General features: G+C 39.8%; 1 protein-coding gene across 3 annotated transcripts in view; it reads right to left on the reverse strand.

The window, feature by feature from the left end:
* The window catches only part of LOC143288380 (serine/threonine-protein kinase 31-like), a 48,843-nt gene that overhangs the window by 29,239 nt on the left and 510 nt on the right, over positions 1 to 19,094 (reverse strand). For 2 of the 3 annotated variants that reach the window (XM_076596785.1, XM_076596791.1), the window contains exons 2-11: positions 15,204 to 15,283; positions 13,766 to 13,876; positions 13,211 to 13,323; positions 11,785 to 11,834; positions 10,246 to 10,293; positions 6,352 to 6,504; positions 3,909 to 3,992; positions 3,087 to 3,239; positions 1,820 to 1,981; positions 453 to 706 (exon numbers count right to left, since the gene is read on the reverse strand). In XM_076596785.1, coding sequence (XP_076452900.1) covers positions 453 to 706; positions 1,820 to 1,981; positions 3,087 to 3,239; positions 3,909 to 3,992; positions 6,352 to 6,504; positions 10,246 to 10,293; positions 11,785 to 11,834; positions 13,211 to 13,323; positions 13,766 to 13,876; positions 15,204 to 15,283 — 1,208 coding nt within the window. The remainder of the gene's footprint in view (positions 1 to 452; positions 707 to 1,819; positions 1,982 to 3,086; positions 3,240 to 3,908; positions 3,993 to 6,351; positions 6,505 to 10,245; positions 10,294 to 11,784; positions 11,835 to 13,210; positions 13,324 to 13,765; positions 13,877 to 15,203; positions 15,284 to 19,094) is intronic. The other variant, XM_076596801.1, reaches the window with a different exon arrangement.

The following is a 19,094-nucleotide window of genomic DNA, read 5'->3' on the forward strand; positions in this document are numbered from 1 at the left end:
CAACTTTAACATTCAAATATTACAACATCTGCATATGTTTAAACCCATGGTAACTGAACAAAATATCTATATGTTTGCAATCATAAACATTAACATCATACTTCCATGTGTCCAGAACAGAAAAATGAACCTGAATATATGTATGCAAAATTGTTTGAAACAATTCACTGCAACAAACACGCACGCACCCACACACTCAAGCACACGCACACACACATACACACACACAAATCCATGCATACATTCACCTTTATACATAACACATGCAGCTCACACGTTGTATATATCTCAGCGTGAGGAAAAAAATTATGGGTTTTTTTCCTTCAAAAACGCAGTGATGGAGACTGCCAAATTAGTCTGAAAACATTTCACAACTTGAAATGAAACAAAAGAGCTGTCAAAGAACAAAAGGTGCGTTCACCACCCATGACCTTCAGTGGTCCAATTCTCACCTGGCGGCAGGGTTTCTCATGGGGTCTGGTTCGCCCAGCACCTGCCGACCCCCCATCCCGTCAGACTTGGCTCTGTGATTCAGCCCCGCCACGTCTGGGAAACAACCTGCATCACCGCTATCCCCAATCCCCCAAGATCCCCCGCTGCTGTACCCTCCCCCATCCCCCAGGTGGACGGGCAGCGGGCTGGCAGCGTCATTCTTCAGAGGTGGCGCCGACTGGAAAGGCTGTTGTTGCTGCTGTGGCTGCTTGGGCTGCACAACCATATAAAAAAAATAATAATTAAAAAAATATATATATAAAAAAAAATTATATATATATATAAGAGAGAGAGAAATTCATTTCTATTTTACACCTTTTCATTCTATCATGGAGTGTCCAAAATTTTCTGCTGTTTGTAAATTGATTGTTGCCTGAAAAATATTCTTCAACCTAAGTTTGTATCCTCTTTTTTGCAAATTATTTTCTGTAGGCAAACCGGTTCTGTTATTTATTGGTAAATTCATTTCTTCTTCTTCTTCTTCTTCTTCTGCATTCATGGGCTGCAACTCCCACGTTCACTCATGTGTACACGAGTACACTTTTACGTGTATGACCATTTTTACCTCGCCATGTAGGCAGCCATACTCCGCTTTCAGGGGTAAATTCATTCAAATTTACAACTTCCAACATTGCATTGAACACTTTCATGCAGATGAAGACATGTTAACAATTATTTTACCTGAAATAATGCAAATGTTACAATAAACAGTTGTGTTCTTGATTATGTTGTTTTCTGAAATCCTCCATGCACGAAAAGGAGTCAAAGGTTCATCAAATCTAAATCTGAAACAAGTGAGTTGTACTGTAGGAGGATGAGTAAATAAATGTACCTGAAATGACGTGTACATGGTATAATGGGCATGCAGTTTACTGCACACGACACTGACTGATTCAGGCAGTTAACTCATCTTCCTCTCTCACAACATAGCCAGACCCACACCCTGCCGGCCACAGTACTACTACTGTATCCAGACATCAGTGACATCTGTTCTTATTCAATAAACCTTAATTTTACTGAAGTCTATTAATTAGGTTGGAGCATATATATGCATGACATTATGTGTGTGTGTGTGTGTGTGTGTGTGTGTGTGTGTGTGCACATGAGCATGCCACATTTGCATGTGTACATGTGTGCACGCAAGCAAGTAAAAATAATTTCCATTCTAAAAAAGTCATATTATAAATCATTTTCTGACCAAAACAAACATTTAAGACTGTAAAAGTATCTTCTTTTTTCCTGCTTCTCTTCCACATACACAAACCAGCATACAAACCCTTCCTTTAAATTTTCAATACAGCGCCAACACATTCACGGGCTCACTCACAGGCTTAACGACAGCAAAGCCCTTGTCTATGAGGTGCTGGTTGAGGTTGCCAGTGGTTTCCGTGAAGACCTGAGCGAACTGCCCCGTGCCATCACTGAGGCGGAAGGTGGGGCAGATGGTCGTCACCTGGTTGAAGAGGATTCGCTCCAAGTACATGCGGGCCTGCAACAGGGGGGCCCCACACTGCAGACTGAGGGTTCACCAACACGTGTGGAGAGGGGAGGTGCAGTGTGAGCTGTCGTGTGGTTATCAAGTGTGGTGTGATGTGATGCGATACCATGGAGTGTGATGTGGTGGAGCAGTGTGAGCTGTCGTGTGGTTATCAAGTGTGGTGTGATGTGATGCGATACCATGGGGTGTGATGTGTAGGTGCAGTGTGAGCTGTCGTGTGGTTATCAAGTGTGGTGTGATGCGATACCATGGGGTGTGATGTGGTGGAGCAGTGTGAGCTGTCATGTGGTTATCAAGTGTGGTGTGATGTGATGCGATACCGTGGGGTGTGATGTGGTGGTCTAGTGTGAGCTGTCGTGTGGTTAACAAGTGTGGTGTGATGTGATGCAATACCGTGGGGTGTGATGTGGTGGAGCAGTGTGAGCTGTCGTGTGGTTATCAAGTGTGGTGTGATGCGATGCGATACCATGGGGTGTGATGTGGTGGTGCAGTGTGAGCTGTCGTGTGGTTATCAAGTGTGGTGTGATGTGATGCGATGCGATACCGTGGGGTGTGATGTGGTGGTGCAGTGTGAGCTGTCGTGTGGTTATCAAGTGTGGTGTGATGCGATGCGATACCGTAGGGGTGTGATGTGGTGGTGTAGTGTGAGCTGTCGTGTGGTTAACAAGTGTGGTGTGATACGATGCGATACCGTAGGGGTGTGATGTGATAGTTGTGTGGTGTGGCACAGTATGATGTAGAGTGTGGGTCAGTGTGTGGTATTTTGGCATGGGGTTGTGTGGTGTGGTACAGTACAATGTGATGTGGTACAGCATGTCGTACCAATATGGTGTGATGTGCTAAAATGTTTATGTTGTGGTATGATGTTGTTTAATGTGGTGTGGTGTGATATAATGCGGTGTTATGTGGCACAGTGTAAAGTAGTTGTGTCATGTGGTACAGCATGTGATACAGTGTGGTGCGATGTTGTATGTGGTGTGATGTGGTATAATGTGGTGTAATGCGGCACAAGCAAAATATGATGCAGCATGGCCCAGCATGGTGTGATGTGTTGTGGTGTGACAAGACACAGTAGGAAGTGCATCTCACTGATTACCTCCTTCTCGATGCCCCCCTGCAAGTAACGCGTGTTGTGCAGCATGATCTTCTGGGCCAATGGTTTGAGAGAGGCGATATCAACAGGCAGTTCCACCATTTCTTTGAACCATATTTCCTCGCTGTTCCCATAGTCTACGTACTGGATCCTCACCTGAAAGCGTTACATATTATATGAGTAAGTTTTAAAGGTCAGTCCATTCTGAATCAATGAACCAACAATCTGTACTGAATCCTGAATCAGTAAATATTATACATTTGCAAACCACTCAACTGTCTCTTAAAAATATACAGAGTTCAAAGGTACTGAACGTTTACCTGAAAAGTTTAGACCTGTCTATTGAACCTTTACCTAGAATAATGATGAATAGGTGTTTTCTTTCAGTACAATTCCCCTGCTTACCATCTATGAGTCACACATGAACATGCAAACATATAAACACATATACACACACACACACATACACACACACGAAACAAACACATGCACACACACACACACACACACACACACACACACACACACACACACACACACACACAGTGACACACACACTCACAGACACAGCTCCATGTCCTGTACAAAATATGCTACAACATTGAAAGATGAAGCAAAGAAAATGACGTTTCATGAAGCAGATAATAAAGATAACCATACATATTCCCTCACACAAACTTACATCTCATTCACTCTACCCACCTTAAGAACGAGCACAAAGTTCACCTCTAAACACACACACACATGGACACTTATGAACACACACACAGAACACCATAGCAAGCAGATAGCGAGGATACAAAAAAAAAAAAAAAGCTGACTGACCCTTTCAGGATTTCCAGCAGGTTGTGTGTTCTTCAGCTGGCAGCGATACCAATCCCCATCCTCAGAGAACATGGCGCCATAGATCTGACAAACATACACCATGCCTCTTAAACACTGCACTGATCTGGACTTGACATAACATATACCATTCTCCAATGACTGGACTGATCTAGACTTGACATAAAAAGGAAATTTTCTTCCTAAAATTACGTTTAAATAACATACTTAACCGTGACCCACTAGTGCAGACTCCAGCAGGGGTCTGATTCCTGTCCTGTGCAAACTGCTATCCACCTATGCGGAGAAAACGAAGGTAGCTACGGTCGATAACCTCCCGTAGTAGGTTACCTCCCCATTGCATCCCTGACTAGCGCCCTCTTTTTACGGCATATCATTCCCCATTAACTGGACTGATCTGGACCTAACACAGCCATTCTCCAATAATTGGACTGATCTGGACCTAACACAGCCATTCTCCAATAATTGGACTGATCTGGACCTGACATAACACATACCATTCCCCAATAATTGGACTGATCTGGACATAACACATTCCCAAATAACTGGATTGATCTGGACCTAACACATACCATTCCCAAATAATTGGACTGATCTGGACCTGACATAACATATACCATTCCCCAATAATTGGACTGATCTGGACCTGACATAACATATACCATTCCCCAAAAATTGGACAGATCTGGACTTGACATAACATATGCCATTCCCCAGACTGATATGGATTAAAGATAACACATATCATGATAGTTGAAAATGTTATGGGCCACGGTTGAAAAAAAAGATGGACAGTGATTTTTTTTTTTTTTTTTAAGCAATGAGCATAGTGTAAAGAAACAAGATGCAGACTTCATGGCTTGTGTGGGATTCTGGCTGCAAACAACAACAAAACTGACAATGCTGATGGTGGAGTGGGGTGGGGAGAGATGGGCATAACAATCAGAATCATAACAATCAAAATCACAGTTTTGCTCTCCATCAGAAATGAGTGTTATTCAAAACAAAAACTGTGAGCTGGAAACAGAGCAATTCTATCATAAGCAGCCCATATTGATCAGTATTTAATTCTATTTGATCATAATTTAGATCTATCAAAGTTTCAAACTTTCCCTGTCTTTATCACAACTTTTCAACTTTGATAAATTCTAACAATATCACCAAACGTTTTTTCAGGCCCAACTGCAAAATATTTTGTTGGTCCCAATGTACAAAATCATCAGTATGGACAAAAGAATCCAATTGTTTCAGATACTCTGTCACACTCCAAACAGTGCAGACTGAAGGTCCATCACCACCTGTCTGTCCGATGATAAAGATGAAATCAAAAACAAACAAAAAAGCTATTTACGGTCACAAACCTTGAAAATGAAAATAATCTTTACAATGGCCTCTTCACCTTTTTTTAATAATGTTATAACAAATTATCGGCTGAATGCATGATTCAAACAGTGACAAAACTTTGCAAAAATGATGGCTGCCTCTAATGTGCAGTTGGACTAAAATTTTTAGTGTGTGCTTTCTAGTAACTTCAGTACCCTCTTTAAAATATTCATATCCAATAAAAACAACAATAATGTAGTTAGTGTCATTCTGTATGTTCTGTCCAGACTTTGTTTTTCTTTTCTTTTAAATGCAGAGAAGAAATAGAATGTTGTGCCATCTTTAAACCCAAAACAAAACATTCTGGAAATTGAATTAGGAACAACCTAATAAAACCTTATGGATCACAAGGCTACAAGATATAAACCATTCATGGTCTTGAAAGGAAATTTTTATATAGTTAAAATATGGTTTACTCTGTAACACACATGAGCCAAAAAGTAATGGGCATGGTTTTATAACAAGTGATGGGACATGATTTTCAAATTTGTGAATGGGCATGGTTAAGAGAAAAAAAGTGATGGGCATGTTTAAAAATGTGATGTGACACGATTAAAAATATGATGGGGCATGATAAAAAAAAAAACCAACATTGACATAATCTAAAAAATGTTATACATGGTAAAATGTGATGGAGCAGTTTTTTTTAGTTTTTTTTTTTTTAGTTTTTTTTTCAATGTGAAGGGGCATGGTAAAATATGTGATGGGACATGATAAAATTGTCATGGAGCAGGATTTTGTTTTGTGATGGGGCATGATATACATATATATATATGTATATATATATGTGTGTGTGTGTGTGTGTGTGTGTGTGTGTGTGTGTAATGTGGTGGGGCATGATATAAAAAATAAAGTGATGGGGTATGGATAAAAATGCAGTGGGGCATGGTTAAAAAAAAAAAAGTGATGGGGCATGATAAAAAAAAAACCCACAAAAAACCCCGTCATGGGACATGGTAAAACTGAATGTGATTCAGGGATGGATTTGGAAAGGAAAGAGGAGGTCTGAAGACATTAACCAAACAAGACTATGATGACTTACTTTTCCCATTTCAGGTCGCTTCTGCAGTCTGGGTGCATTGGGACAGACTTCAGCCAGTCTGACCCTGACATTCTCTACATCATGCTGCACGGTCTCATTCAGTTCCTGGCACCAGTACAGCGTGGGCGTCTCCACATACGTCACTAACATCGACTGTACACATCACAGCCACACAACATGATACTCTTCATTCAGGAAAACAGTCATTCTCTCATCTTGCTGTTGAGTTTCTTCTTCTTTTTTTTCTTGTTCCAAGATATCAAAAATTCAATCATTTGTTAATCATTTAATTAGTTTATTTTTGTAGCATGAAAATGCAGTTCACTCATCTTGCTGTTGAGCGTCCATCTATTTTTAGGTTCCAAGATATCAAACATTCAATCATCATGTTTTTCATTAAGATCTTCTCTTTTTTTATTTGTTGTATCATGACACTGCAGTACACTCATCTTGCTGTCGAGTATCTATTTTTTGGTTACAAGATATTAGAAATTCAATCATCTTGTTTGTCATCAAGTTTATCTTTACACCATGAAACTATACAAATTCAGTCACTTGGCTATTGAGTGCTTATTTTTTGTATCATGAAATTTCAAACAGTGTTGCAATCAATTTCAATGTGTATTATAACATCATGATAGTAAAAACATAATTCAATCATCCTGTTCTTAACTGTTTAGTTGCTGGCTGGTAATTATGGTGCTTCTGAGTTAGTTCCCCCGTCCTTCTCTACATAATGTGGTGATTTATAACAGCACTTTCCTCTCTACATAAGGAGAGGGATTATAAAACATTTTTCTTGTTTTAATCTTCAGTCACAACATCATAAGGGGATTTATACATCTTGTCCCCCTGTTTTCTCTCTTTTTTTTCTACACAACAAGGAGGTTTATACAACATTTCCCTGCAGATTCCAAGAGTTCACAATAGCTTTCATTTTTTTCATTTTATCTTCCTCCAATAATCAGTTCTCGGCAGTCTAACTGTATTCTGGCAACACAACAACTGTTGTTTTAAATGTTCCCAGTATTCAACAAGGAAAGTTTTCCTGCAATGAGGGACACTTCTCCAGTCAAAGCACACCTTGCAAAGACATCTACCCTGAAATGTCATTCACAGCACACACAGCAAGACATATCTACCCAAAATTTCATCCTGGGCCCGTAAGGTCTGCTCTCACAATACACACAGCAAAGATATGCCCAATCCTACTTGTGATCCTGGGCTGGTAAGGCCGGGTGTCCAGGAACACACAACAAAAATACATGTTTTACCCTCACAAGTGATCCTGGACTAGTAAGATCTGTTCTCCTGGCACATACAACAAGGACATGTCTACCCTTACCTGTGATTCTGGACTGACAACTCCTGCTCTAACGAGAAACACAACAAAGACATTATTATATACTCTTACGTGTGATCCATGACTGGTAAAGTCTGCTCTCCCAGCGCACACAGCAAAAACATGTCTGCCCCTAAATGTCATCTTCGACTGGCAACTCATTCTCTCACAGCTCACTCCACAGAGTCAAAACATGTCTACACACCTGTATCTCATCCTGTGCTGGTAAGGCTTGTTCTCAAAAAACACAGACCAAATGTCCACCCCTACATGCAATCTGTGAGTGTGGTAGGCCTGTTCTCCCAGCACACACAGAAAAGGCATGTCTGCCCTTACCAGCTGAGCTGGTAATGCCTATTATCCCAGCAAAGACATGTCTACCCCTACATCTGACTCTAGTCTGGTAAGGGCTGTTCTAATAACACACACTGCAGAAAAGATGTCTACATCTAAATGTGATTCTGGGCTGGTAAGATCTGCTCTCCAAGCACACAGCAAAGATATGTCTACTCCTATATGTGATTCTGGACTGGTAAGATCTGTTCCCCAAGCACACACAGCAAAGACATGTCTACCCCTCCATCAGAGGCTGGGATGGTTAGGCCTGTTCTGATAAATCACATAGCTGCAAAGATCTGTCTTCCCCAACATGCAACTGGGCTGGTACAGTCGGCATTAAAAAAACACACAGCCAAACACATCTTATCCTATACATGATCCAGGATTGCCATCATTGCTGAGGCATTGTTCTCCCAGCACATATATAAAGTGAAGACTAGTCTACCACTACTTGGGATTTTCATGCACATACACAGCAAAACAGAGGATAAGAAATGGGATACAAAAATGTTGGAAAAAAACACCACCACATACACATGCAAAAACTTAACCATCCTTCTTTGTTTCTTTTCTCTATGTTTCTGTTCATGTTGTCAGAGGTATGAAGCCTCTAAGGCCTAACATATTAGTAACATTACAGAAACTATTTTTTTGTGTTGAAATTTGATCAACCCCCTACTGATCAATCCCAAACCAGTTTCTCAGTAGCACTGCTGCCACAGTCCAAACCTACATCCCGATGACTTGCTGTTCCCACCTACATCCTGACCAAAAGCTGTTCCATTCACAGCTACAGCTGAGGACTGGCCACTCAATAACTCTGTTCACCCACAGGCTGCATACCATGCACCTGGACAAAGTCTTCTAGAGAACGTGCTTTCCTCTTCACAACTGACTGTGGATTGTGACCACCACATTCTCTTTTATTCCTTCCTTTCATCACTCACATGCAAATACATGAATTCATACACACTCACATGCATTTTATTAATTCACACCCACCTTGCTCACTCACCTGTTTTTCTCATTCTGCACTGATAACTTTTGTTTCAAAGTGTTTTACTTAGTATGGTTTTCTGTGTTGTTCATTTTGAACAGCTAGTAAGGGATTGTCCTGTAACTGAGCAGTAAATCTACTGAAAAATTTAAATGTGGATATTCCTGTGGCTGTTGTGTATAAGCTGAAGTTGAGCACTTTACTAATTAAGAAAGGTGTAGTTTCATTTTCTGTGCATTTCTAAGATTTACTTTTCCCTGTATATGTTTTAAAGTATGGTAAGCCTGCTCTAAGAGCAGTTTACCATGCTCAGCAAGGCCTCATTTTATCATGATCATGCTATTTCATGTAACCAAATAATGGGAAACTACAGAATGGTGGAAAAATAAACACTATCCTTCATGATGGGAAAAATGCACTCTGTTCTACATACAACAGAATAATGGGAAAATAAATGCTGTTCTGTGTAAAATTGTGAAAGAAAAAAATTAGTACTGTCCTATGCAAGAGAAGGAAGACAAAATCATACAGAGAGGTACAGAATAAACTGGGAAGACAATCACACCCATATACAAATAAAAAATAAAATAAAATTTAAAAAAATCAGAAAACCACACAGATACAAAAACCACAGTAATATAAAACTGATCAGATTACTGCAGTGATATAAACAGAAGATATAGAATAGATGAAGAAACACCTGTATCAAGCAGTGGCATGCAGCAGAAGCAATAATTTGTTGCAAGTTATATATCCTAACAGCTACTGCATGGTGAAGCAACTTTGTTCTACACGTCACTTTCTCACAGTAAAACTTTGAAGATGTATCCCACAAGTTTCATTCGCCATAGTATAAGTCTCTCAGTTGTTCCATTTCCAGATCAGTCAACTCAATCACATTCTCAACTGTAATGATGTTGTGACATGGTCTAGCCATGGACTTCAAATGAAGCATTTTCATTAAAACAGTGTCGTTAAAAAAAAATAATAATTTTTTTTTAAAAAGAGGCAGGTTAGACTTCATGTAGATGCCACATATTGTTTCAATAAAACTGACACACTGCCACAAGACAAGTTATGCAACATGCAACTGTTTCATGATACAGATGTTACAGCATCTAAACCAGCCTGAAGAAAACTTCTGTGTTATGAAAGAAAGACTTTTAAAATCTAAGATTGTTATTTGATGAACACACAGGGATGTGAAACAACCTACCACAGATCCAGGAATACGGTTGTTCCTCAAAGGGCCAGGAGAGCTAGTCTTTGAAAAACAATGATTAAGTGAAATCAATAAAATATTTCTCTGGCATCAAAAGTTTTCCTTTCCAATGACAGACAGACAGACATTGCTGAATTATTCACTAGAACCGAAACATGTACTTTGTAAACATACCAACAATAAAATGACATGACAGACCATTATAAGTGCTGATAGTGAAATGATGTAACAGATCTTCATAAGTGCCAGCAGTGAAATAAAAGCATAATAGAACCTCACCAAAGTCAATAATGAAATGACTTATGAAACACTCAGCAGAGTCAATTGTGACAAAACAGATCCTCAGCAATGTCAATAATCAAATAATGTATAAACAGACCCTCATGGCAGTCAACAATCATTTAACAGACCTTCAGCATGCTAATAATGAAATAATGGTATTAAAAAAATTATAATACACCTCAGCAGACTAAATAAAAAAAATGATAACTTAACAGACCCTTAGAATTACCAAAATTATATTACCCTTGGCAGTGCCAATTATCAAATAACTACACAACAGACTTCAGCAGTGCCACTAATGAAATAAAACCTCAGCAGTGCCTATATGAAATAATGATACAAAAGACAGTAGGCAGAGTCAATAATGATGTAACAGATCCTCAGCAGAGTCAATAATTAGATATGTCAGTAATGAAATAATGACAAAAGGGACATTCAGCAGTTTCTCTTAAAAATAATCAAACAAAATCAGCCAACCCTAGTTTTTACTTTAACTCAAACATAATATTGCTGATGACAACTTTCACAGGTTTTCAAGTATGTTTAGTTGTAAACTGATAAATGCTTGGATTTCAAGAGCATTCAAAGGCCTTTAGAACATTTCTCAAAATTTCAAGGAGTATGCAGATGCTATTGTTGCCACATTTCGGTTCTGTATTCAGTGACAATATCTGAATATGACTTTACAAATAAAAATTAAAAAACCAGCACAAACAGATGTAGTTGTCCTCAGTGCACAGACAGATCTGGTTGTCCTGGTAGCTGAACAGGATGTGGAACTGGTCGACAACAGGGTAAAGAATACCCAATGCTCCAACAAAGAGGAACAACAGCAGACAGATAGATGAAAGCAGAACATGAAGACAGCAGATGAAAAAGGAGAACATCGGACACGGGCCGGAGAATTATTCAGTCAGGTCAGGTCAGGTCAGGTCAAGTCAAGTGAGGAGGTATGGTCATGCTAGGTCTAGGAGGTCAGATTGGGTCAGGTCAAGAGTGGTGTGGGAGGTCAGGTCAGGTGAGGTCACATCTGTGTCCACACATATATTTCATCATCACTCTGAATGTTTACGTAATGGGAAATGCATTTCCCAGTGACACTTGATGCAAGTGTGCCCCTGCCTGTACAATTGACTGAAGCTGTCCAGTGACACAAATATATTCACCAAAGTTTTTGTACATGGTGTCCAGGGCTAAGAGGATGGAGGAGAAGGAAAGCAAAACAATGGCTGGATGGTACTTTATCATTACCTCTCCTTCTGGACCTGGGGATGCTGATCCTGTGGGTTCCACTGCAGGCACTGTCAACACACACACACACACACACACACACACACACACAAACACACACACACACACACAAGCTTTGTGAATACAAACATACAAGTTATACTTATAATTCATACTATGGCAAAGTCTAACTCAATTGTATTTACAAAGATACTGCTTATGGCAAAGTCTAACTCAATTGTATTTACAGAAATATTGCTTATTATGACACAAGCACTGTAGCATGTACATGCCACTATTTACTCATTTAAATTAAGTATAAATCAAACATCACCATCCCTCAATGCTACTGACACCAGCACCACTCATTGCCGTTTACACACACAACCATGAAATGCTATCACTCTTAAGCCCACTCACTGGTGTTTACACATCAACACCATTTATTGCTACTTACACACTACCACTCACTGCTATTTACACACTATCACTTATGTTATAAATACATAAGTACAACTCATTACTGGTTGCATTCCTTCACTCACTGCTGTTTACACATCAACACCGTTCACTGCTGTTCACACACACACACACGCGCGCGCATGCACGCATGCACACACACACACACGCACACACACACGGTGCTATCTACACAACCAGTAGCTACTTTCACATGCTGTAACCTATTCATGCTTACCCACCATCACTCATCATATACTATACACACTACACACCATTGCCATGCATGAAAAAGAATACCAATACAGAATGGTCAAGAGCAGTTTCACTGTATAAAAGCTGCTACAACTGGTTACTTATGCTGAGGCGAGCACTCAACCACATGAATATGGTCAACAGCAGTACTGAAGTCACCGACCACATGAATATAACAAACAGCAGTAAGGAAATCACCAACCACATAAATATAACGAACAGCAGTAAGGAAATCACCAACCACATGAATATAACAAACAGCAGTAAGGGAATCACCAACCACATGAATATAACAAACAGCAGGAAGGAAATCACCAACCACATGAATATAACAAACAGCAGTAAGGAAATCACTGTTCCACATGAATATAACAAACAGCAGTACTGAAGTCACCGACCGCATGAATATAACAAACAGCAGTAAGGAAATCACTGTTCCACATGAATATAACAAACAGCAGTACTGAAGTCACCGACCACATGAATATAACAAACAGCAGTAAGGAAATCACCAACCACATGAATATAACAAACAGCAGTAAGGAAGTCACTGACCACATGAATACAATGAACAACAGTAAAGAAATCACATGAATATGATGAACAGCAGTGCTGAAGTCACCGACCACATGAATACAATGAACAGCAGTAAAGAAGTCACATGAATAATGATGAACAGCAGTACTGAAGTCACCAACCACATGAATACAATGAACAGGAGTTAAGAACTCACCAATGTCAGGATTTTTGCCCAGCTGAGTTTTGACGGCAGTATCCTTGGCAGCCCCCCAGGACCCCCCCGTCACTGCCACCCCTGCTCCACCACTACATCCACCAGACAGTTTGCTGCAACACACAGCACAGAAGGGGTACCCCTCCACTAAATCATATTCACAAACATGCAGACACACACAAACACACACACAAACCTGTGATACCTTAAAAACATGAATACCTAAATCACAAAAGCATATGACTATAGGAACAATATGAACATATAAAGCATCCTTCTGAACTGCTTCATGTCACATCTATATGCCTGCCTGCTTATATCCTTTAAGCAATTGCAGGTGTGCATAAGCACTCCATGTACGGTATTTGATTTTGAATAATTGTGTATGTGAGAGTATGTGTGCACAATCATGTGTGTGCACACAAGTGCGTGCCTAAGTACATGTGTATCTTGTGTTGATACAGGAGTGTGTGTGTGTGTGTGTGTGTGTGTGTGTGTGTGTGTGTGTGTGTCTCCTGAACAGAAGGAAGTAAAAAGTAAAACACAATGTTATACTTGGCCTTCCTCTCCATGCGACGGACAAGGATGGGCAGACCATCCAGCAGGATGCCGTTCGACTCGCTAACAGCCCGGTCTGCATCTGGCTCCGACAAGTATTTCACCACCCTGATCACACAAATCTCTATTAGTGCCCAGCGCCTTCATTCCCATCACAGATCACACACTGCTACTGAACACAATAATAAAATAATACTCTTACTTCCCATCTTCTTCTATAACCACCATAAGGAGAGGCCGTACTGACTCAATCCTGGATGCTAAATTCAGCTGCGGTCATAATATTTGTGAGTGACACTCATACCATATTTGGCCCTACTTCCAAGTACTTGGCCAACTTTCGATAACTAATGTCCTTGTCTCCCCGCCCCACCCATCTCCCAATCTTCTGATAAAAATTCTTCATCACAGCAAGTGCTAAAATAAAGCAAATGCCACTCCCTTCTTTGCATATGAAAACTGACTCTGATCCAGAGAGCAGTAGAACTCAGGCAAAGAACCAAAGGACTATAATCCTAGGACAAGCTTTTTGTATTGTATTGTATTACTCTTTTTGTCACAACAGATTTCTCTGTATGAAATTTGGGCTGCTCTCCCCAGGGAGAGCGCATCGCTATATTGACAGCGCCATCCATTTTTGGGTTGTTTTTTTCTGCCTGTGATTTTATTTGTTTTCCAATCAAAGTGGATTTTTCTACAGAATTTTGCCATGGACAATCCTTTTGTTGCTGTGGGTTCTTTTACATGCGCTTAATGCATGCTGCACATGGGACCTCGGTTTATCGTCTCATCCGAATGATAAGTTAATATGCAAGTTATAATTAATATATTTAATAATACTGCATATTTAATAATATGCAAGTAATAATTGATATATTTACAGACCTTTTTTTCTCACAAACATAAACACAAAATTCTCTCTATGAGGTACACATGCACACTTTCAGTTTCACTCAAGCAAACAATCATTCATAGTAACAAAAACAAGCAAACGAAACACTAGACATGGTGAAAAAAAAAAAACAATAAATGAATAATGATTATAATCATAAACATGATGAATAAAATAATTAATGTGTACATGTACCACCACAGTCACACACACAAGCCTGCATGCACCAAATCAGACACACACACACACACACACACACACACACACACACACAGAGAACACACACACACACACACACACACACACACACACACACAAACACACATGTATGTATACACATGTACATTACAACACACACAAAAGCACAAGTACTTTTCTCATTAAAAGGAATGTTCACTTTCTCCGCATAGGCAGGTAGTAGTTTCCACAGGACAGGAATCAGACTCCTCCTGGAGTCTGCACTAGTTGGTCACGGTTTAAGTATGTGTAATTAAAAGGAATGTTCACAGTATCATGCCACATGCTTTCCATCCTGTCACTAACCCAAATTTTCCTTGGTTGTTGTCTCTGACGAAAATCCCTTTGGTTTCTCCATACTGGGTGAAATGCTTGGAAACTTTTTTCTGCAATTAAAAAAAACAAAACTGGCTGAGCATATATATCTAATATACACCAGGCTTTGAAGGAAGGACTAATGCAAGTACAGTTAAGCAGATAATTTGAAAGCTATTATTCCAAAGCCTTCAGGATTTATACAAGTCACAGGTTTCAAAAACACAATCAAATAACTTTAAAATCCCAAAGGCTAAAAATTTCATAAACCAAGACAAAAAGGGAGTGCATTTACTCTAATTCTAACAAAGGCCCTTGAATAAATAATTGTTTGCTACATTAACTGAGAATCGTTATTTGGGTCAGAAAGATCCTTTCCAGACAGTTGGGGGTTGATGGGGCAGTTTGGGGGTGGGGGGGGGAGGGGGGAAGGGTTCCATAATTATTTTGTTTTAACTTTGGAATCTGAACAGAGATGGAACATTTCAATGCTGTATATAATCAACCACCGACAGAAATGAAATTTTTTTCAGTGAAGAGAGCCAAAATTAAAACTATTACAAGTCTGGTCATTCTGACTGATTTTTAAAGACCAGAAAAGGGCATGTCATTTTTTACTCTTGAAAGAGGAGGTCAGCATACATGGCTAGAAACTAATTACAAATGTAAATATCTATCTATACGACTATAGTAAAATTCTATATTATTTGCCTCAAAGAAAACATGATAAAAAAGGAAGAAATTACATATCTACTTTGAAAGGAAGAGCAAGAGCCATAGCTAATGAGTTGTATATTGATAATGATATACCCTCCAAACCTAGGGCATTATGCACAGACCTTCAAAATTGAGAAGACTTCCTGGGCCTTTCCAAATACAAAAAAAATAAAGAAACATGCTGGCTGCCCTCTTATTAAGAGGAGGTGGATGGAAGTATTTGTGATTACAGTGGCAAAACTGTGTGTGTGCATGTGTCTGTCTGTGTGTCTGTCAGTGTATCTGTCTGTATCAGTGTATGTCTATCTGTCTGTGTCTGCATATACATATATATGTGTGTACGCATGCTTCAGTGTCAGTGTAGACAAATTAATGTGCAAATGTTGGTGCTTTATGATTTGTGGGATTTATATATGTCACTGTGTGTGTGTGTGCGCGCGCACGCGTAAAAACCATCACCCGCTGGATCCAGGTGGAAAATTGGACTGTCAAAGCTGGGTCTTGTGCTACAGCATTCACATCAAATGTATAGACTACATCAACAAAAACTTAACAATCCTCCCTACACATTTTAAACTCAGCATTACTTTTAACAAGGTTGCCATTCCTACACTTACATTTGGTGTGTCTTGTTTTAGCTTACACCCATCTAACTCTGAGAGGACAAGTGAAAAGTAGATACCTGCCAATAACCGCCACCACATAAATCCATGTGCCTTTTTTTAAGCGCTGCACTCATCACTTTTTTAGTTGTGACAATAACCAAAGGATATGCTCCCACTAAGTATGAATCCAAAATCCTGGTGCTTCCTTAATCTTAACTCATTCAACCCTGCGCCCGCCTGAATGGCGTGCACCGCTGATCGCCGTTCTCCACCTGATCCCGCCTGACAGGTGGGCGAAGAAACCCGTTTATTTTAACCGGTTCGTCAGCTCATTATTATGCATTAAACTGCTATGTAAGGGAAGTAACTCCAACTGAACTTCCTTCCTCACTGGCACGTGAAGTTTCGCTCCAAAAATCGAACGAATAGTGTGCTTTTTATCCGGTTTTCTGCATCGATATGGTAAAATGTCAGAGGCTTACTGCGTATTTTACAGTTCAATGAAATTATGATGGACCTTTGCAGCGAATTCAACCCAGATAATGACAATTTGTCTTTTAATTCTTTCGATAATTCATGGGAAAGTGAAGGAGATGAAATTTGCAAGCAGTGTAGACAATCAAGTAGATAGCCCACAACTTTCAAAATTGACAGAAGATGACATTCACTATTTCTGGTTTTAATTTAAAGTTACAAGTATACTATCACATTCTTTGTCTTGAGACTTGAGCAATTTGTGTCTAAATTACATTTCAGTCATAATGTGAAGTTCGGTAGCTATTGGTTTAACAACTGCTATAAATTTGTGTCTGAAGTGAAGCACCCCTTCCCATTGATGCAGCCAAACCAAATTATGCCAGGCTGGGAAGGCTGCACAGGCAGACGACCTTAAAGGGCTGAAAGGGTTAATTAATTTTATAACAACGTACCACACATATATGCACGAAGGATGAAGCTACGCTGAGCATGTCTCACACATATCTGCATGGCTGCGCCATTTGTAGTTAAACACACGGCAACGCATCTGCGTGCCGATATTTGTTTCAAAACAAAGACTGCCTGTCAACGGTCTGAGGGGGAAAAAACGCATGGAATTCCACATACCAATCATCCGTCTATTTTTAGACCAGTTTCTGCTGACCTAGTCAGCGTTATATGCTCGAATCCCCAACTTGAAACAAAGGACTTGAGACCAGTCATTTTGCTATCAAGGATGGCGTCGCAACGGACGAGGCGGACAGTCGTGTCACTTGAAGTAGTGCTTCAAGAAGTTGTTCAGAATGGCTCTGGCGATGAAGGTACTGTTCAGAAAATGAAGATGAAGACAGAGAAAATCAAGACAATATACTAGGAAGATGTTGTCGTTACGGATGAGAGTGAAAATGATGAAGAAATTGACGATACCGAGACACATGTAACTGATGGCGATCATGATTTTCAACTCGAAAACGGAGAAAACGACAGTGACAGTGATGATTCCATGGTTGTTGATGATCGACGAAATGATGAACCAGTCAACAACAACAACAACAATGTGCAACCTGCTGTTGGTGGAAATCAGAGGCAGAAAACGTGGGTGCACATCAGGAACTTTCCGTGTTCCTGCTTTCACCAGTCAGCTTACATTTTCATCTGTCATCAGGTGCTGCTTTTAGATGTGTGTGTGTGTGTGTGTGTGTGTGTGTGTGTGTGTGTGTGTGTGTTCAGTCAGTCTCTGTGTGTCAGTCACAGTGTATGTGCTGTGAACAATCACTGAATCAGTCTATAACACTATGTCTTCATGATGTGGTTAGCCAGTAAACACACACACATTCAGTTTATAATTCTGACTTTGTGGGCTATTTTCAGATGGACAGAAACTGAACAGAACAGCAAAACAAACTTTGTGAATCTTCAGTGAGGACACAATTCTGAGCTGAAAGTGACAGTGTATGCTTACCATCATCTTCTTTTGTTTTGTGCTTGTGTGTGAAGCTGAATTTTACATTATTTTTCAAGATTACCTCTCTGGATGCTTGAGGTGAGTGAAAGATTCTATTATTACATTATCATCTGATGTATTGACACATTCTTCGGTATGTTTTGTGTAGATTATAAGTTTTGCTTTTTTCCACTTTGGGTGTCTTTGTTTCCTTGCATGGCTGATTCCAGAGGAAGAAAACAGTAACAAAAATACAAAAGTATGATAGATGAAAGATTCTTTTTTCTAATGATACCAAACACTTATGCTGAATCTGTAATGAAATGTAACAAATTTCCTCTTGAAAAGTACTAAAAGTAGCCCGTTTCCAGGCTACACACGGCCACTGAACACCTCACGTGAAGCGAAAATCCACCCAGCTGAGGTACGCGGTGATGGAGTTAAACATGATCCTTACAAACAACTCAGCTTTGTTCCCTTGCTGTCAAAACTGCAGTGAGGTGAGGAAATTCTCATACTCTACTTACCTGTAGCTTTTGTTCTGCTTACCTTTCTATAGACGGGGGTATAAATTTGTTATTATCATTGACAATGTTTGCGGCCCAGGAAATCTGAGCCTGAGATGATACCATTATTTGC

The sequence above is a fragment of the Babylonia areolata genome, chromosome 1 (assembly GCF_041734735.1).
Source record: "Babylonia areolata isolate BAREFJ2019XMU chromosome 1, ASM4173473v1, whole genome shotgun sequence".
Classification (NCBI taxonomy): Eukaryota; Metazoa; Mollusca; class Gastropoda; order Neogastropoda; family Buccinidae; genus Babylonia; species Babylonia areolata.